The 20,905-nt window shown below is 44.3% G+C and overlaps 2 protein-coding genes across 2 annotated transcripts in view; one reads left to right on the top strand and one right to left on the bottom strand.

The window, feature by feature from the left end:
* Positions 1-3,458: 3,458 nt before the first annotated feature.
* On the bottom strand, positions 3,459-8,849 carry LOC123465679 (translation initiation factor IF-2-like). The gene is made up of 3 exons (XM_045165382.1): positions 8,170-8,849; positions 4,628-4,666; positions 3,459-4,205 (listed from the first exon to the last, which is right to left on the bottom strand). The coding sequence occupies exons 1-3, from the start codon at positions 8,847-8,849 to the stop codon at positions 4,145-4,147; spliced, it is 780 nt and encodes a 259-aa protein (XP_045021317.1). The 3' UTR covers positions 3,459-4,144.
* Positions 7,735-20,905, top strand: part of SATB1 (SATB homeobox 1) — a 100,908-nt gene continuing 87,737 nt past the window's right edge. The window contains exon 1 of the mRNA XM_045161877.1: positions 7,735-7,869. The gene's annotated coding sequence lies outside the window, so the exon portion shown is untranslated. The remainder of the gene's footprint in view (positions 7,870-20,905) is intronic.

The following is a 20,905-nucleotide window of genomic DNA, read 5'->3' as shown; positions in this document are numbered from 1 at the left end:
ACTCATGAACATCTAGTCAGTGATGCCATCCAACCATCTCATCCTCTGTTGTCCTCTTCTCCTCCTGCCCTCAATCTTTCCCAGCATCAGAGTCTTTTCCAGTGAGTCAGTTCTTCACATCAGATGGCCAAAGTATTGGAATTCCAGCTTCAACATCAGTTCTTCCCAAGAATATTTAGGACTGATCTCCTTTAGGATGGACTGGTTGGATCTCCTTGCAGTCCAAGGGACTATCAAGAGTCTTATCCAATACCACAATTCAAAAGCATCAGTTCTTCGGTGCTCAGCTTTCTTTATAGTCCAGCTCTCACATCCATACATGACTTCTGGAAAAACCATAGCCTTGACTAGACGGACCTTTGTTGGCCAAGTAATGTCTCTGCTTTTTAATACGCTGTCTAGGTTGGTCATAGCTTTTCTTCCAAGGAACAAACATCTTTTAATTTCATGGCTGCAGTCACCATCTGCAGTGATTTTGGAGCCCAAGAAAATATAGTCTGTCATTGTTTCCATTGTTTCCCCATCTATTTGCCATGGTATGATGGGACCAGATGCCATAATCTTAGTGTTTGAATGTTGAGTTTTAAGCCAGCTTTTCATTCTCCTCTTTCACGTTCATCAAGAGGCTGTTTAGCTCCTCTTCACTTTCTGTTCTGCCCATTGATTTATTCTGAAGTTTGCTGAAAATAGTATAGTTTGTTCATGCTGCTCCACTGTCTTCGAAACTCACAGGATATATAAAATAGGTGTGTTTTATCCTATAGAGATTAAACCTCAGGAAAACTGAGCTAAAAAATGACAATTTGTAGAGTTAGTTGTTGAGAATTTAAAGATTTCATTGTCCAGTGAACCGAGTGGCTTGGAGAATCTGGATGTGCCCAGGGGGACAGAACCTACAAGAAACCGCCACACCTTATGAAAAAATACCCAGTGATTCTAAGATTTTATAGGAGTTTATGGGAGAGTGTGGGGCGTGCTTTCAGACTGCTGACTGTGGAACGGCAGACATGTATGGTTTCAAAGCAGGAGAGAAGCTGTGAGAAAGAAGAGTTCAGTGGACTCACGCTTTTTTAACTGAAAAATTAACAACATTGAGACAGTCTTAGGCACATGGGTAGGACAGACTGAGTTATAATATACTCTGAGGGATAGTAATAAAGAGCTTGGTTTTCACTAGAAACATACACAGGCTATCCAAATGGGTCTCTACAGTTTCACGGAGCCTGAGAGTCCAGTTGTAGGGCCTGGAATAAGATCCATCTGTTTAGCTGGCAATCCTTAAGAAGGTGGACAGATCAGAAAGTTCAGTCCTAGAGAATAGACATTCTGACAGCTGCTGATCTTTGTGTCCTGCACTGAATGATTTGTGCATTAAAAAAAAAACAAAACAGTAATATTTATCAGAGAGTGATACAGAAAAATTGTATCCAATCAAGAAAAGATCATGGTGCATCCACATTGCTGCAAGCGGCATTACTCCATTCTTATTCATGGCTGAGTAATATTCCACTGCTTACACATAGCACATCTTCTTTATCCACCCATCTGTCAGAGAAAACTAAGTCAGACAGAGAAATACAAATATGATACCACTCATATGTGAAGTTTTTAAAAAATGATATAAATGAACATGTTTCCAAACAGACATAGACACACAAATTTTGAAAATAAACTTACAGTTATCAAAAGGGAAATGGATGCAGCAAGGAGGAATAAATTAGGAGCTTGGGATTAACACACACACTATTATATATAAAACAGACAACCAACAAGGGCCTATTGTACAGCACAGGGAACTCTACTCAATATTCTGTAATAACCAATATGGGAAGTGAATCTGAAAAAGAATGAATATATGCATATGTGTAACTGAATTTTATGCTGTACGCCTAAAACCAACACAATGCTGTAAACAACGATATGCCAAGAAATCTTTTTAAGTCATTAAAACAAACAATCATTGTGGTCTTGAAAAACAAACAGTCTAGCAAAGGAAGGGCATAACACAAGGAGGACTCAAAACGTGTGTCCCTCCTCTAAACATTTCTTCTCTTTCGTTCATTAGTTTTGTAAATATTTATTGGGTCTCCCCCATGCATGGGCTTCCCAGGTGGTGCAGTGGTTAAAAATCTGCCTGCCAATGCAGGAGATGCAGGAGATACCAGTTCAATCCCTGGGTTGGGAAGATCCCCTGGAGGAGGAAATGGCAACCCACTCTGGTATTCTTGCCCAGAGAATCTCAAGGACAGGGGAGCCTGGCGGGCTGCAGTCCACCGAGTCACAGTCTGATGTGACTTAGCGACTGAGCATGCATGTACCCTATATACTCGGAACGTTGTGTCCTTATCAAGGGCTTTGCATCATCACTCAAATGGTTATGAAGTATTGGCTAGAATCTCCTGGCTCCAGGATTTTCCTGTCCACTCTGCCTCCAGAGGGATCCTTCTAGAGGGACCTGACGGTATTATCCTATCTTTATATGCTTTAATGATTCCCTGGCTCCTGCAGCAAGAGACATGGAACTGGGGGTCCTTAAGCTGGTTTTGACCTATAGACATGTTTTCCCTCTACGTGTGTTCTTTAAAATGTGGATAAGTCCTCAACATGTAATGTTTTAATTTTTCATATAAATCCGAATCAGCAGCTTCTCTTTAAAAGTTGGAAGGTCTGACATCCGACACCACTGGCCAAACTGACCGCTACATTTAGACAAAGAACCTCTTCTCCTGCTTGCCACAGTCCCTGATGGCTTCAGCTCCACCTGCTTTGTTCATTTACATTCATGCTTGGACCAAGGGAGATGTAAGAGTTTGAAATCCCTTGAGGGATGGGATAACGTCTATGCAGAGTATGTCTCCAAGGATCTTCACAGCTTGAAACTCTTTGGTTTCATCCTTTGTAAAGACCCCCTGTTCCAGCCACAGTGAATTCTCTGTAGTTCACTAAATGACAAGCTTTGTCATCCTCGGGCCCCTGACTCATGATGGACTCTCTGCTTGAACAACCCTCCCTCCAGCTTCCTTTCCTGCCTAAAGGAATCTCATTTATCCTCAAGACTTAGTCCAATGTCTCCGTGGAACATTCCTCAATCCCACCAAAGAGTTATTTGCTTCTACCCAAGTGTTCCCACAGCACTATGTGGCTCTATTACCATTGCAATTCTAATAGAAATCAAAATTCAAAATTCTATTTGTCCAGTTGGAAAATATATTTCTTGAAAAGGAGGACTCTATCCACTCCATAGGGCTTCCCAGGTGACTCAGGGGTAAAGAATCCACCTGCCAATGCAGGAGGCGCTGGTTTGATCCCTGGGTCAGGAAGATCGCCTGGAGAAGGAAATGGCAACCCACTCCAGTATTCTTGCCTGGGAAACCCCATGCACAGAGAAGCCTGGCGGGCTACAGCCCATGAGGTTGCAAAACAGTCAGACACGACTTAGCGACTAAACAACAACCACCCACCTCCATATCCCCGACTCTTCATACGGCGCCCGGCACCTGGTAGGCACACGATGTTCACTGAATGCACAAAAAGCTGGATGAATGGATGCATGAATGGATACTTCCAGGAGAACGCTTTATCTGTGTCACAAGACTATGACATTTAAAATAAGGGAAGTAATGACTTGAAACCAAATTTCAAAGTTTGATAATGATCATGACATCTCCAGATAGCAGCTCTTAAAAGTTCCTGTTCATCGCAGCCTTTCAGGGAAAACAAGCCTTGAGAAAATGAAATATAAACAACAGAAGTGAGTGCATTTTAAGTAAAAGAGACTTAAAATCGATAGGGCACCACGTCTCGGTGTGGAGGGGCGAATCATCATGCTGCATTCAGAGAGCTGAAGGTGAAAGGACCCAGAGCGTGTCTCTTATTAGCTAGTGGTCTCTCTGGGAGCGTCTGCCCTGAGGAGCGGAACATCTGGGCCCCCGAGTGGCAGGAAGAAACCATTTATCTGGAGTGGGCATGTGGACACGAGCCACCATGAGTAAAGCAGTTCTTAGAGCTGTGCACCACAGCTCTCCACTGTGGAGCACGAGACAGACTGCCCTATCTGGTCTTGAGATGATTCCATGCAGCCACGTCGCTAGTCCTGGACAGTGAGTCGTGAGCCCAAAAGAGGTGTGCCTTGTGGCCGCAGCATTTAAATACCAGCATGAGACTCTCCAGGGTGATCTTCATTCTCCCAGAGCAACACTGTCGGCCTAGGACACGGAACAGACCAGTCAACCTGCAGTAGACACATCACATAGCAAGACAACTTGTGCCATCATGGCTACTAATTCTTGGGACTGCTGCTTACCCCAGCATGACACAGCCTGTCCTGACTAATACAACAGAGGGCTCTGGCTTGCTGCAAGTGGCAGAACTAAGACTGACAGCTGGAAATTCTAGGAAGACTGATTCTCTGCAATTTAAGAAAAAGATGTACAAAGTATACAAAGATGGAATGAACTACTTAGGTTATTGTTCATTCATACAGTGTACACTAAATTCTACCCTGGGTAAGTGTTCTATAGACAAAATCCTCATCTCTCTGGAGGTAAGGGGCAAGCTTCTCTTCACTCAAGATGTTTGTTTGGATGGCCCCAAAAGTTTTGACTCAACGAATTAACTCTAAAAATACCTGCCAACCTGGAACTTCAGGATGTCTATTTCCTCTGGTCTAAAAAAGAAAAAAAAAATCTATTTATTTAAAGTATTCCTTTGCCTCAAGCCATTTACTGACCCACTGAGTTGTCTGAATTTAATGTAATTTTCCCAGCAAATAAGTCCCTTGCAGGCCAATACTCTTTTTCTTCCTTCGCATCTTTCTCATGCTATTTAGGACACAATAGTTTATTGTCTGTCCTCCTAGGAAAATAGTCAGCATTTGACACTAGCTATTATTATTAACTGATTGATATGTTTCAGATATACTTGTCTTTCAACCATTTAAATTAGGTTTGGACTTGTTTAAAAAACAAAAACAAAACAAAACAAAATAAACCAAGGAGCACAAATATATTACCCTAATAATTTTCAGGCAAAATGATTCTTCCTTCTGAAAAAAAAAAAAAAACCCTTAGCCCCGTACTATCGAATTTGTGGCCAATTACAATATTTCATTAACTTCTTAATTGGGTTAAGTGTTTAATGTATTCCTACTATGTGCCATGGGGAAAGGTTTACATAAGAGTTTACAAGATATGTTATTTCATGTACTGTACCCATCGTTACATAATTCTATGTTGTAATAGTGCCTATGAGTTCTCTGTATAAGACTTTGCAAGGGGAAAAACAAATTCAAAAAGTTGGAGCAAAACATTCCCTTGGTTTACCACCTTAAATTCTGAGGGTTTGGTGAATGACTTGGGGTAGTAGATGAGTAATGTAAAAGTATGTAAGGGAGAAGAAACAACCTTTTTTTTCAATATTTCCATTTCTGCTAAGCTTCATTTCAGGCTTTCAGAATTGGAGAATCAGCTGCCTGCTATAAGAAATTGCTAATAAGCAGCAATTAAAGACTGAGAATTTATTCTTTCCATTCCAAACCTGATGTCATCCCCAGATGGAGATATTGGTACTAGTTAGGCTATTCAGCATTTTGGTAAATGAAGGCAGAAGGATTTGGTGTCTTTTGGATCCTGTGGAGGCAGAAAAGTGGTCCAGGAAGAAACACTTGTGTTTGATTTTGTTTTGCCCACTGGGATCATTTACACCTTTTTGCTTTGCTTTAGAACCAGGAGCTGAGGTGGGCACCTGTGTCTTAAAAAGCAAGGTGCCAGTTCTCTAAAAGAACACTAATTCATGAACTTTCTACGTTCTTCCGTCTTTGCGATTGCCGACTCTGCATAAAATGACAATCAGCTGAAAAAGACGGATCAATTCCAGTGAATCCAATTCCCATTAATAGAAAAGAATGGGCATATCAGAAGCCAGGGTGAAGACAAGGGCTGCCCTCCTTTTATTTAGAAAAACCACACAGAAATACAGCACAGTCCATGTGCTGTTACCAGGACTTGAAAGTAGATTCAACCACCGTGTAAAAGATAAAGCAAGCCGGCAAGGATATCAGGCTTTTCCCAGGGTGCCTTATTCATAGACATCTGACAGAAGAGGACCTCACAGAGCTTTGAGGAAAAGCTGAGTTCTCAGCCCACAGCCACTTTCCAGGAACTTCCCTGCAAACAGTGCTCTGTACTGGCGGGACGGAGATCTGAGCCTTCTGCCTCCTGCTCCCGGAGCTTCCCTCGAAGCACAGTTATTTACGGGGGCTTCTTGAGAGAGCCAGCCTTAAGTGAACGGAACTCAAGAAAGTGCAGCTTCTAAAAAATATACCGGGGCGCCTCTGCGGTCCTTACTGTTAAAAACTGACGTTTGACAGTTCAAGCCACAAACTTAACTACACACACACACACACACACACACAGAAAAACACCTCGTTTCCCCAATTTCCTTAACTCTGAGTAAACAGGAGTCGTTTTCTGTGGTCATACTCCATGCGAATTTCCCAAAGACAACACGACACAAAAGACCTGTGAGCTCCCTTAGGAAAAGAGGACAAACCGAGTTCCCGTTTCCCCTCAGCCCGGGGTCCTCAGTCACCCAGCCCCCCGAGGCCTGTGGCATCTCAGTCCCCTCTGGAAAGGTCCGCTCGCCCCCGCTCCCCGAGTCCCCAGTCATTTCAGCCTCCTAACTTGCCCTTTGTGCTTCCTGCTCTTTGGAGCGAGTGGACCTCAGTTTAGGCGTCTTTGGCCAATGGGATGAAAAGCAGGAGCGCTGCCCCGGGAGGACATTAAATGAACAAGGAGTGGCGGCGGGGGAGGGGGTCTGCAGGAGGACCCCGACTCGCCCGCCACGTGCTCCGCGGAGGGGGCGCCGCGCTCCCGGATGGGGCGCTGCGGGCCGAGGGTGGGGCGCGGGGAGGGGAGCGGAGCCGCCTGGCGGGCAAGGAGGCCCTCTAGGCGGGATCGTCTCCACCGAGCGCCGCGGAGGGGAGAGCCGGTCCTGCGCCCCGGGCGGGGGGCGAGCCTCCGCCCACCGGCCGGCCTGGGTGGGGGCGCGGCGCGGGGGGGCCTCTGCCCTGACTTCCTTCTCCGCTGGCACTCAGCCACAGTCACCCCCGGAGCCCCCCCGTACCCCCCAAAACCCCAGCCAAACAGCGAACCGCGGGAGGAAGCCGCCGGCTGCAGGAGGCGGGGTGCGCGCGCGGGGGGCCCGGGAGAGGCGAGGGGCCGGGCTGGCGGCGCCCAGGGCCGCGCCGCGCCCCCCGCGTGCCCACACTTACCCTCGCGCCCGGGGGGTCGCGGCTCCGGCGCCCGTCTCGGCGCGCGCCCCCGGCCGTCCCCTGCGCCCCGGGCCCGGCCGGCGCGGGCGGGGAGGGAGCCGGGAGCGGCGCGCGGCGGCGGCGGCGGCTAGGGCTCCGGCGCGCCCCGCGGGCGGGCGGCCGCCGAGGCTCCGCCGCCAGGGGGAGAACCGGGCGGGAGCCGGGGCGGCGGCGGCGGCGGCGCGCGGGTCCGCCGAGCCCCGGGCGCAGCGTGCCCGGCCCGGGGCTGCGGCTGGATGCGCGCCCGGGCGGCTGCGGGCTCCCGCGGGGGGCGCCCCGGTGCCTCCAGACCGCGGGCGCCGCCGCCCCCGCCCCCTCCCCCCGGCCGCACCCCCTCCCTCTTCCTTCCCCCGGCCCCGCGCGCTCGCGCGCTCGCTCCGCGCCTCGCTCTCCCCTTTAAACGCCCACTCCGGATGGGAAAAGAAGACAACTTGCAGTCAAGTTGCAATTAACTTCCGCGGCGGCCGCAGCCCGGGCGGCGGCGGCACCGGAGGCCGAGCCCGCCGCCTCTGGAGCCCGACGCCGGCGCGCCCCCCGCCGCCCCCGGCGCCCCAGCCTGAGTGAGTGCCGCTTCCCTCCCCGCCCTCGCTCCTTTCTCTCTCTCTCTTTTTTTTTTGGCCCTATTCGTGCTCTTTTCCCTCGGTCTCTGCTTTGCTCGGAAGCGATCCAAACTTCACCGCGGGACCCGCGCGCGGGGCGCCTCGTGGGGGTCGCCCGGCCACAGGGGTCCCCGAGGCCCTCCTCCCGCGCGCGGCGGGATCCGGAGGGACGGCCGGGGGCCGGGGAGGGGAGGGGGCGCCCAGGCCGGGGCCGCGGGGCGCTCACTCGCCCTCCCTCGGGGTGTGGACGCGCGCACACACCTGCCCCGACAGACTACGGCTGAACGAACGCCTCCGGGCCCGCCGTGGGACCCTCTTTGGCAAGAGAAAAGGGGACTCGGGAAGCGCGCCGGGAGCTCGCGGGGACCCGCTGTGTGCGCCCCGGAGCCGGCTTGGCCGCGCGGCGCCCGGCGGGGAGCGGGAAGGTCCCGTCGGCCGGCCGCGTGCATCAGGCTCAGCATCCGTCCCGGCCCGCGCGCCCGCCGGGGGCGGCGAGGGGGGCGCGGGAAGTTTGCGGCAACTTCTCCAGCCCGGAGCCGCTCGGCGCCGGGGCGCTCAACTTGGAGCCGGGAGTTGGAAAGCGGCGGCGCCGGGCGTGTCGAGCCCTCGCCGGCGGTAGGCAGGTGGGTCCTGACCGGCTCCCGGGGCGAACGCGGGCGGGGCTGGGGGTCGGGCTGAGGGCCGCAGGGCGCGCCGCCCTCCCCGAGGGCCGGGACCGCACCGAGGCGGCCTGCGGTCCGCGCCGAGTCTCCCCCCGCGGCCGCGGCCCGGGCGCCGCGGCCTTCGCGGGGCTCTCCGCCGCCCAGGCTCCGGGGCTGGCGGGACGCGGGTTTGCACAACCTCGGGGAGAGGTCAGGGCCGGCCGGCGGCTGCTCCGGGCAGTGACAGGCGCGTGCCGGGACCCGGGAGACCCACTGGGCTGGACGCCCGGGCGCCCCCATAAGCCACGGAGAGGGTCTCGGGGCTCTTGCTAGACGTTTCGGCCCGGATCGCCACTAGAGCGTAACACCTTTCACTTCTAAGTGTCAACCTCATGATCGCCTCTCAGAGCGCCCTGGTTGGCAACTTGGACCCTGGCGAACTTTCTCCGCAGCATTCCGGATTTTCAGGCAAACGCTGGGAGTCTTGGACTCCACATGGTTGTAAGGAGACCGAGAAAAGCGAAAGACGAAACAAGTCCTAGTCTCAGGAGAGAACCTTTCTGCCCCTACTGGCTGGGGTTCCCTCATGGGAGGCCAGGGGACCTTACTTTCCCAAGAGGACAGAGAAGGGGTTAGGACCGAGGAACACGCGACTGCTGGGGTCAGGATTTGTCCCAAGCAGGTCCCGAAATCCAGTGTTTGTGCTGCCGACAGTCATTCATGCCGCTGAAATTTTATTGAAATTTACACCCAATCTAAAGTGAATTTTTCTGAGATGTCGGGAATTAAGATTTATTCTGCAGTCAAACGTAGCTTGGGAAAAAAAGAAAAAGATGAGACAGCCAAGGTTGAGGTGTTTGCTCTAAAAATCTTTAATCTGTGTGGTACTCTGCTATGATTTAGCAGCAGTCCTTTATTTCTTTTGCATATTATTTTAGTAGAACAGGAGTACGTTCATATACTGACTGCTCCAGTCTGCTGGCAAACATTAGCATTCAGGCTTACATTTTTGACAAATGTGCAGACAGGAATAGCATGAATAGGCATCTTAAATATTAACAACCTAAGCATCTGTTGTGAAACAAATTTAATATATTTACTCTGTTTTTCTCACATTGTTAGAAAAGGTTATAATAAGTGCATAATTTCAACTTTAGTTAGCAGAAGTAACTGGCTGTATCTTTCACTACCTCTCCAAGTGTTTAACACAATCAGCAGACATAAATACTTTAATTAACTTGGTTAGGCACATTATTAAATACACTTTAAAGGATGTGAATAGTATATAAAATGTAACAGTAGCGAAATATGTATCCTATTTGTGTACATTTTAAATGACTATGCATTTTATAAATATACCAGGCATGTTTATTCTTCATCTCCACTTGACACTTATTACTTTATATTTTTCCTAATGGAAACAATATTTTAAATGTAGAGTTGTTCAGTCATATGTAATACATAATATGTAAACAGTAGCTATAAAATACAAAGCATTGTTAAATTTGAGCATGGCTACATTGTAACAAGATTATACAGGAGAAATAAAAATCCCTGCTCAATTTTGTATTCCTTTCTGAATAATGAATACACATAAAGGATAAGAACAGATAGGGATTTCCCTCCTAAAGTAATAGTGCCTTAAAATGTGTGGGGGGAGGGGTTGGGGGGGCAGAGGGGAACAAGGGGGAGAAGCAGGGGAAAGATCAGCAGAGAAAGCAGACTTAAAGAACTTCCAAAAGTCTGAATAGTTATTTCCAGAATCAATGCATTCTTCATTTTCCCACAAGCTGAAATATGTAATAAATAATAGTTCTTTGTATGTAAAAGTATTCCAAAGGAATGCCTTTTGTTCAGTTGTTGTAATAAATTAATATATTCTTTGGTTGATAATCTACAAAAGTAGTTCTTTTGTCTCACAGCATCTTAAATGAGAACAGCAACAAAATGAATGTTGGTTTATTTCTGCACAGAAGTCTGCTGCCAGCTATAGGAACCTGTGATTGAATAAGATGATGTGCTGAGTGATGGTTCAGCAAGTCTGCATTAAATTAGCAAAAAGGGAAATATCTGGGGGAGATCTTCAGTGCTTTTTGTTCGTGTGATAGGTTGAGGATCCTAAATTAGGCCTAAAAGGTCAGGTGACAAGCACCTGTTCCTCATTATTGTTAAAACCTTTTGGTTACAAACACTGTTAAGCTAAACACAACATGGATATACAGCAGGAACTCTGTAAAGCACTCTGGTGGTTTTTCATCCGCTCTGGAAATTTCCAAAAGGGCCATACACAGATATGCCCTTCACACAAACACCTCTTCTTCTAAGACGCGTTGTCTCGGATGACTCTTGTATCCTTTTCACGCTTGAGACTGATGGAGGATGTAAACGCATGTGACTGACTCTGCCTGAACTTGTTGTAGTCAAGTGCAGATCTAGTCAAAATATTATTTTTTCAACCCCCTCTTATTCCTTTACAATCCACTGATTAATGATCAGAGTTTGCTCAGGTTTTAAATAGAAACCTCCCCAAATTGCCTTTTATGCTTTTTAGATAAGGTGAGTTCCCACTTTAAATGATGCCAGGAAATATTTTGCTTGGTGCTTGTACAGAAGAACAGGAGTTGCTCCATGCCGACAGAGCTTTGTGGTGTATGGAGAAGAAGAAAAGCGCATTTGACATGAGTGCTGTTTGGGTGGGTATCATCATTTGCTCTCCAAACTTGCCACTTCTCTCAAGGGAGTTCAGTAGTATTTTGATTAGAATTAAGGCATGTGATTGGATTTTTATGAATGGTTTGCCATTAGATATTTCAGAGAGCAGAATAAGCATCCATAGTGAACAGACCTCAGTAGCACAAGGTTGCAAAGTATAAAAGGTGCCAGTTGCTTTTAATTATCAAAGGAGGAGGATTTTGAGTAAATTCGGTAACTGTGATGATTAAATTCTCTATTTAAATATGCTCTTTGTCTTTTTTTGGTTTGGTGTAGTTTCTGCTTATTAAGTAGTCATTTTTAGCATTTGTGATCAGATTACAGAACCGTCATCCCTCTTGCTTTTCCAATTGATTTGGTTTGCAAACTCCAAAACTCTGGGATGCTTTTAACAAATTGGTTTACATTTTGACAGAACAGAGTTAAGTTAATTAATAGATCAGGCACGGAAAAGCCTCCATGGTAGGGTGTATTTTCTGGTAAAATGAAAGTTATGTTTCAGCACGATGAGCATCAGGCTTCAGTAATCTGTTCCTCGTGTGGAATGAACACTTCCTACTTCGAGCTAGCAGGCACCTACTGTTTATTTACGCTGCATTAAACTGACAGCTCAGCAATCAGAGGAAAAATATTACTTACCTTCCTGAAGTAAATACCAGTTTATAGGTTAGTGCACGTATTTATATTCCTGTCACCACTAAATAATGGCCCTGTCTCCACTTTAATATCTACCTGTACTCTAATCCAGGGCTTTAGACTCTTCCTGGTTGGGGGTAGGGGTCGAGAAGAGTTTTCTTATCATTTCCCAGTGGCTAAACTTAAAAAAAAAAAAAAGAGTTATTTCATCTTCTCATTTCTGTCCCGCAAGAATCAGTTGAAACAGATATTATACATGTTTACTTTACATACCTCAACTGTTACATCCAAATCCCAAAAGAATCCGCATGCCACTTAAAATAGTCATCTTAGAGCAACCTCAGGACAGATATGTTCAAACACATTCAAGTGTATGTTTGCTAAATTAAACTCTCTACAAAGTTCCAAAGAGATAACTTCAACTATTTGATTACTTAGATAATAGCTTTGATAAAATGTCTTCTCTCCCAAGCCTTAGATGGAATGCTTCAGTTTTTAATGGAGATCTGCAAATATGAATACAAAGCGAGACACACTGATGGATGGATGGATTGGTACAGTTAACTTTCCTCTGAAAATATTCTTGCCTCCTCCATCTTTTTGTTTAAGCAGCCAACCTTGGATTTCAACTTTTTTACAGTACTAAATTCAGGGGTCTTTTCTTTTAAATTGGAAGCCCATTCTCTTTGGAGACCCCTGGAAACATCAAAATACAGTTAAAGTTGAGCTCCAGAACTTGTAATTAATTTGAGAAAATGCTTGTTATCTAGGACATTCTGTAAGTAGCTCTAACACTCAGCCTGTCCACCCAGTTGTCAGCCTCTAATCACATACTCCATTGACATCAGAGCAGAATGTGGTCTTAATGCAGCATATAAATCAAATCTGTTACACAAGGTTCTTCTCCTTCCCTCCCAAAGAAAAAGTGTCTTCTGTGGTAATTTATATATCGTTCCTAAGTGCTATTCTCAATGGTAAGTCTATTTCAACTTGATGTCTTCATAGAGTGTGATCAACACATTAACACACATTATTTAGTACTTTTGAACTTATGCCAATGGTACCTTTTGCTGTTTATTTTTTAAAGTCTTTTTTAAGATCAGATATTTCATTTCAGAGTAAATAGATACAGATTGTGTGTATATATATTCAGGGTGAGATTTAGTAGCTTAGCGTTTCTCCAGCATATTGGCCTATTTTTATGCTTTGAAGTTATTCTGTATCTCTTCCACAGTTGTTGCTGTCTGAAGGTTCGTAAATAGAAATTCTCATCACCTCTTTCAATGGACTTTCAAGGATGTAATTTGGTTTATGTGGCAATCCCAGCTTAGTTATGAGACATGAAAATCAGTTAACCAGTATCCCAGCATGTATGTGCCTAGATTTCGCTGACATTTATTCAGTCCAGTTATTTGATATTTGGTAGTGAAGTGTCTTGTAATCAAACATTAAGAGTTGGTTCAGTTTTCCAGTGGAGAAACGGTCTTGCTGGATAAAACCTTTAACTGTGCAATATTTTATTGCACTCATCACTCATTTGAGAGCCCGCTTATTGTGACATGAATTTTTGCTGCTCCTCAGGGGTGCAGGTCCCCCAAATGAAGCTGAGATGCTTGCAGAAGGAGCAGATGGCAGGCTGCACCTGGCCCTGCCTCTGTTAGGGTGCTGTGGACCTGCGTTGCACCCCCCCCTCCACGGCCCCCTGCACCTCCCACCGACCCCTTCTCCCAGGTGTGCAGGAAATGGAGGGCGTTGTACCCGGTGAAGTGGGTGGACTCTACCCAGAGCTATGACCTGATTTGTGACGTTCCCTCAGAACTGCAGTAATGGTCCAGCTGCTTTGCAGGCAACTGGTATCCACCTCATCTGGGGGTGCTCCTGCCTTGCTAGCAGTGCCAGAGACAACTTCGTCATTGTCACCTCGCCAAAGACTCCTTCTTGAGAGCTCTCCTGGAGGGCTAAATTCTGAGAGCAGCCTCTGGTATTTGGAGGGTAAGTGCCAGAAAGGTTCCTGTTAGTTCCATGTGGGGACTCAGGGGCTCCAGCCCCCGGGAGAGACCGGGACTGAGTGTCCAGGGGAGGTCTCCATGTCTGGACGTTGCTATTTCTTGGTGAGAGGTGATTTGGAACCAGAGAGCAGCAGAAATTCTGCAGCGTGCGTGCTACTCTGGGTGGTGAGAGGTGGTGGAGAGCTCCCAGGAGAAATTACTACATCTTCCTTTCTTGAGATATTTAAAGAAAAGGTACTCAGTAATCTGTGAGAGGGGCAACTCTCTAGATGCAGTTTTCCAGGAAGCTGGGCAGAGTAGGGTGGATTGCTAGAGGTTCTTTGCTAGTCTTACTCAGTGGTTTCTGATATGCCGTTAAGAGCCTGCAAACGACAATTTGGCCTTTTAACGTTTACAGTGTTAAGGACTTTAAGGTAAAAGAGGTTGTCTGTTATAAATATTTTATTGTAATAATTATTATAAATAAAATACAACCTAGTATATGCAGATATCTTTTGAAATAGAGATAGTCCTGAATATGGTGTCTCCATAATTAGCTGTTTGATGTTGAATGCAATTGAGTTTTCCTGATCCAGTGAACCAGACAATGGAAATCATTGGGGATTAACAGCAGGGCTATGTAATGATTCTTGATATAGCAAACCTTTCTTTCCTTGTTCACTGATAAAAATATTTTATCAGTAAATAAAGCACTCAATTCAAATGCTTACAATTTTAAATTTTAAAAGGACATCCAGAATTGATGAAATAATCCAAGTGTTTCTCATTGTATTTTCGCCAACTGAAATGATACCTAGACGTTCTTTCTAATAGATTTCTCCAGACTGTGAGAGGAAGGAGTAATATTTTAATAACTATGCTTTCAATTTTTTTTCTTAGAGGTGGGCTTGTTTTGGGGTGGTGCAAGAAGACTCAAAACCAATTTAGAACATTATCTTAAAAGTTTAAAAATGACAGCCTTACTTTGCAAGGAGTCATTGTATTTTAATAATACTGTACACTTATTAGTGTTATTGGAGCAGTAGACAGTTAATTACAGCCTTTTCTGAGACATGTTAACTGTATATTAACAGTCATGTTAAAAAAGAATGATGTATACTGTTACATACAAGCTGCTGCTTGCTAGACTCCTTTCAAAATAGTCTTTCAGAATGTATGGAGTCAGATTTGGGGTCCACAATTATCAGAATGTTTTCTAATAAAGTAACTTAATTTTAAACTTTTCACTGGGATGTAAGATTTTTAATTTTCTTTTTTCCCCTTTCTCTATATTAGCATTGACTTGAGCACTTTTGCTAGTAGGTTCAGAAATCAGTGTCCCTCAGCAGTTTAGCCTTCCCACACTGTAGTTTGAGATGCCTACATTTTTGTTCTGTGATGACTTTGGCCAATATAAGCCATTCAAAGCTTATTGAGTTGATTCTCTTTACAGCATCTTTTTAGTCACTATTTCTTGAGCCAGGCTGTGCTGTCTTACAATTCTGTAAAGCATGATATGTAGGGTACATGTGAGCAGTTGATCACAGCAGTGGTTCTAAGACTATTTTGTTTTCCAGATCTAAAGCCTGGGTTTTTGCCTTGGCTTCTGGCATGGCAAACGATGGGTGACTGATATTAGTGAGGCTGAAAGCTGGACTGAGCCTGCCTTAGACATCTCTCAAACTGGTTGACTCTCTGAACTCTCAGCTAATCTGGATATGTTGACCTTGTAACCTTGTAATACAGCGCTTAAAAATGTACTGAGATTCCCACTTTATGAATTTTTAGGTGCTGCTGCCTCTATTCCAACAAGTTATTCAACTACAAAAAAAAAAAAAATCAGTGTAAGGTACATGTCTGTGTTACAGAAAATAGTAACTTCACATTCTGTTTTGCATAGAGAGCACTCATTAAAGATCTGCTAAATTAATAACAGAATAGTGCGTTTAGCTTGTGCCGATATGGTTTAGTGGGAAAAGGCTTCTCTCTCCAGTCTTCTCTTTTCACTGGGGTTGTCTGCACACTTCATCTGCACATGTGCCAGTGTTCTGGATAACTGAGTGGTTTTCTCCTCTCTGTGCTGTGCCCTTTTTGGACAGTAGAACCAGGGTCTGTTTCCTCCTCTTCGACCTTGAGGATGGAGCAGGGTCTCTGTCAAGGCTTTTGGTCCTTTGGTGTGGGGTGGTGCTCACAACCTGCTCTGTCGTCCCTGGAGTCAGGCTACCAGGTAAAGGTCCTTCTGATCTTCTGGGGCCAAAAATACCGTGTGCTCAGCAGCCCACGTCTGACTGACCTCTATTCTTTCCTACGACGGTGATGTTTTTCCAGGACCTCACTGATGCATATCAGCCATGATTAATTGCATAACAGATATTTTTCTATCCACTTATATATAAAATGGATTTTTATATCCATTGTGTAACACTGTTTTGAGATTTAGGGTATTTATGTTAAAGATGATTTCCTTCTATTCCTTAAAATTAATGCTCGCATCGCAGTGGGGTTGGGTTAGGTGCATCTGAAACGTTCTGAAAAGTTGCCAGCCTTCTAAGAAAGTTATCTTTAAAGAAAAAAGACACTTCCTCTTTAAATTTATTTCCACATGCAAGACAGTGCTGTTTAGTTACACAAAGAAAAGTCTTTCTGAAGCAGCAGACTGCTGTGTGACCCAGTCCATTGTCATGCACATTCTGTCTCTTTAAAAACAGTCTCCTCTATTTGCCCTATTAATTGTTGATATGTTGCCATCCACGAGACAAAAATTAGAGCTGTAATTAAATAATCATGTGATGCTCCTTAGTGCCAGTGAGAGCAAACTCATTTTTCCAGGCCCTGATGGTCACTGATTATTGTATTACCACTGGCTTGCTTTATTTTTTTAATGATTCTCTATCTGTAGATTACCCAACTACTGTCCTTCTTTGCAAAACTAGAGAAAATAGAGAACATTCAGCCAGTTAATTGGCTGGAGGTCCTCAGGGATGTAAGCTAGACATACCTTTTTCTGCTTTTGGTCACCTGGTAGCTTCTTTGGGGAGGCCACATCAGTGGTGTGGTTGCCTGCCATTTAATTTACACTGGTGTTTTGGCTGGGATGGAGGCATATGAGGAATGCCAGGAGAATTACAAAAGGAGCCGGGTATTAAAATTCAGAAATGATTAAAATTGAAATAAAAGGATGCTGCTTCTTTGCCAGTACTCTGGCAGTCATAATGACACATAGAGATTAGTTTCCACCTTCATCTTTTCCTTCTTTTTCATTTCCTCTCGTTTATTGTTGACACATTTTCCTTCTGTCTGTCTCCCGTCTCTGTATCTCTTTGCACAGTTATGCATTCCTAGTTCTCCCTCTTTCCTTAAGCATGGAGAAGCCTACTTAACCTTATTATAACAATAACAGAATAGGTTATTAATATTTAATATGCACATGATTAAAATTTCTCTCCCTTAAACATAGGTCAGCTGTATTATTATTAACCAGCATGTAATTTTTCATTTAAAATATTCTTATTCTGCCCTTGCTGTTTCTGAAATGTAGTCTACTTCGCTAGTGATTTAATACATAATGTTTAGAAAACTGTGGTCGGCTAGTGAGAAAAGAACTTACCAGTCATGGATAATCAATTATGCATGAATTCGGATGTAACAGATGGAATCTGTGAGTTAAAGTTTCCCTTTGCCTTAGTGGTTTTTTTTTTTAATTTGTTTGTTTGACACCTGTCTCATATAGAGATAAACATCTAATGTAGCATGTGAGAAATTTCCTCATATCTTTGTATTCTCTTTAAAATGAACCTGATTTTTTTTAACTTAAATTTAAGGGCAGAGACTTTCTGTGGTCTTAAAGATGATCAGATTCTTTTCCATCACTTCGTGGATACAGAACCGGGTCCCGTTTGGCCCACGAAGGGTGACTTACAGTTGGCAGAGGAAGGACCACCACCTGGATCTAAGCCTTCTGCTGTTCTCCACTTCTTTTCCCACTATGTCATTGACTCTTTTCTGTAGGAGTTGCTTACTGATAGAGAGCACTATCACACTACCTCTGGGTTTTAAAGAATATCTGATGGAAACTGTGGTTGACTAGTTTTAACTGATGTAACATTCTCTTGTACCACGTGCGGATTGTATCTGTGAGTGTGTATACCATGCTATGCTAGATGTGTATTATATATACATTTATTCACACTAGGTTGTTGGTCCAACGATTGGATTTTCCAAATCTATTGAAAATACCCCAAGATTTGGTTTATATCCAAAACTATAGCATATGCCAGTTACAAAGATGCCTTTACACTAGCTTGTGGTGTTATAAATTCTTAGAGACAAAACCCCTTTGTGTAGAGTGAACTAAAAAGTTATTTTGGAGAGTCTTGTTACCTCCACAGAGAGATAAGTTTAATTTTCATTAAATATGATATGAATGTGTGGTAGATTTTCAGTTGCAGAAGTGATAGAACTGTGGGGGTATTGTCCATCTTTACAGCAGTTACAGCCTCAAAACAGCTACAAGCTGGTCCCCGTCAAAAATTTTCATAAATGTGCTGTTTGTTTCTCTCCCAAGTGTATTTATATATAGATTTAAAAAATACAAATGAAAATAGTCTTTACAGAATAAATAAAAATAAATGATTAAAAAAATAGCCTGAAGGCCCACTACTTCTGTTTTTAAAGTTATACTGCAGCATTATTTATCAACTTTTTGCTTCGTATCAGCTGGAAATTTGCATGTGTATTTATAGTCCCTGTTAGTTATCTAATGAATTAAATTCCACAATAAACACACTAATAAAGAAAGCTGCACCTGCAAATAGGTAACTGGATATCCTTTAGCTACAGTTATGCTGTAAAACTATTTTTTAGTATTTTATTTAGACTTTAAATTATTTTCTTTTATTTAGTATTTTATTTCAGACCAATAAATATGTAATCTTAATTTGGCTCTACTATGTAATCATATTCCTTAGTCATGCATCAGAAAAATACATATATGCAGGAATGAACTTCAGGGAGATACAATTTAGATACGAATTTCCAATACATTAAAAAAAAAACTGCATCATAAATATAAAAGTCCCTAATATAAAATCAGTGAGAACAGATGATAGGAAACAGGATCAGGCAACACACTATAAAAAATATATCATTACAGATTACTGCATGCAAAAATAAATAATTGTAATTACTCTCACAAAAAGTGACTGATAAAAATAAATTTGAACGCCTTTTGAGCTTATTACTAAAACTGCATTCTCTTATTAATAAGTGCAACCTGAAATATCTACATGGAGAGTTTATAGATTATCACGTCGAGTACGTACATGGAGCTGTCACGGCTCTGTGACTGGACTGCAGTGTGTGTCCTGCAGACGCCACCTGGGACTGTCTGCTGTCTCAGGAGTGTAGTTAATTTTTACTCACTTGAAAAATATCCAGATAGAATGTTTGGCTATTTGAATGTTGGATATTTGGAAGGCCTGGTTTTTGTCCCTCCTTTCTCTTCTTTTGCTAAGATACAAGAATATAGAAGAACATCTGAAAAGAGAACCATTTTCTTGCATCAGAGGACCATCAAATTACCTACTTTGGGTGGCATGTTGGGTCTCTGATTACCAACCCATGTTAATTATCCTTGGGCCAGGTAATCATCGTCTGAATGAATTACCCAGCGGAGACTGGGCCGCGGCTGCTGGCGGGTAAGGGCAAAGCAGTGGAAGGTTGGAGGCAGTTGCCAATGTGTTGCAGCTTATTGTTTTGTGCATAGCATGATGTTTTCATGATAATATACATCTGCCAGTCTTAGGAATAGAGGATTGTTTTCCTTTAGTTTTGTTGTTTTCAAATGTTTAAATTGGGGTAAAAGATAGGTACCATACCTTGTGCCATTTGGACAGTGTGTGAGTGGACAGTTCAGTGCCTTGATCACGGTCACACTATCATGCGCCCAGCGCCACTGTCTTTTCCAGGTCCTTGCCGTCATCCCAAAGAGAATGCGCTTTAGTTTTGAATTAAACTCCTCCTTTGCTTCAGTGAGCTTCCGGCACTACAGAGATATTTAAACACTGTCCAGGTGCGCTGCGCTTGTTTCCCCCAATGAATGGGCTTCTTTCCCCCAGTGATGGCCCTTGTCCACTGTTTGTGGTGCTGGGCACGGTGGTGCAGAATCTGATCCTGCCCTTGGTTGATCCTTTTCCCAAAAACAATCTGGACCAGCATCCAGGCCTGTTGCAACCTCAAACTGTTTTTCCCTCAGGTAAGCCGGGAAAGATCAGAATAACACTGACATCACCAAGGAGACTTGGCTGGTCTGTTTTGACGGAAGGTTGGCTGAGAACGGTTTCTGTCCCGTGGGCTTCCTGGGGGTGCTGCACGGCAGTGAGGAGCCCTGCGCCGGCTCCTGGGCACTTCAGTCCTGCTCAGGTGCCATGACTAGGGCCAGAAAGGAGTTGAACGGTTTCAGCTGTTTCAAAGGGAATCCCACTCAAGGTTGAAATTTTCTGGGAGAAAGAGCCTGCTCAAATATGTTGGGGGAAAAAAAAAAAAGAATTAGAGAAAACCAGGATGGTTCTGGCTCCAGTAAATAATAGACTGGTTTTGGAACTTTACTTCCATGTGTAATTTTGTGGTTAGTCTCTTATGTCTGTGATGATAAATCATACACTCGCACAGGATTTCTGGCACCCCTGTAAATCTCAAGCCAGTACCCAAATGCTAATTTATCATGGTTCCTCAAACAGCAGACTTTTATTCACCAAATCAATGATCTGATAGCTTGCTCCCTACCTTTTTTTTTTTTTTAATTTGAAACAAGTAGCTTGCCTGCACATAAATTTCTTAAATTTGGGGTAAGCTCTGATTCTTAAAAGAGCCTTAACTTTCCCAAGTGACTCCAGGATCTCCATACCCTTGGAAGATGTCCTAACAGGTATATTTGATTTCTTGTCTCTAACACATTACCTACTCCAATGGATGCTACACCTGGCTGTACGCTGGAATCAGCTTGGAAACTCTCAACTGCTG

The sequence above is a fragment of the Bubalus bubalis genome, chromosome 1, assembly GCF_019923935.1.
Source record: "Bubalus bubalis isolate 160015118507 breed Murrah chromosome 1, NDDB_SH_1, whole genome shotgun sequence".
Taxonomy (NCBI): Eukaryota; Metazoa; Chordata; class Mammalia; order Artiodactyla; family Bovidae; genus Bubalus; species Bubalus bubalis.
This window is presented reverse-complemented; position numbering and strand designations above follow the sequence as displayed.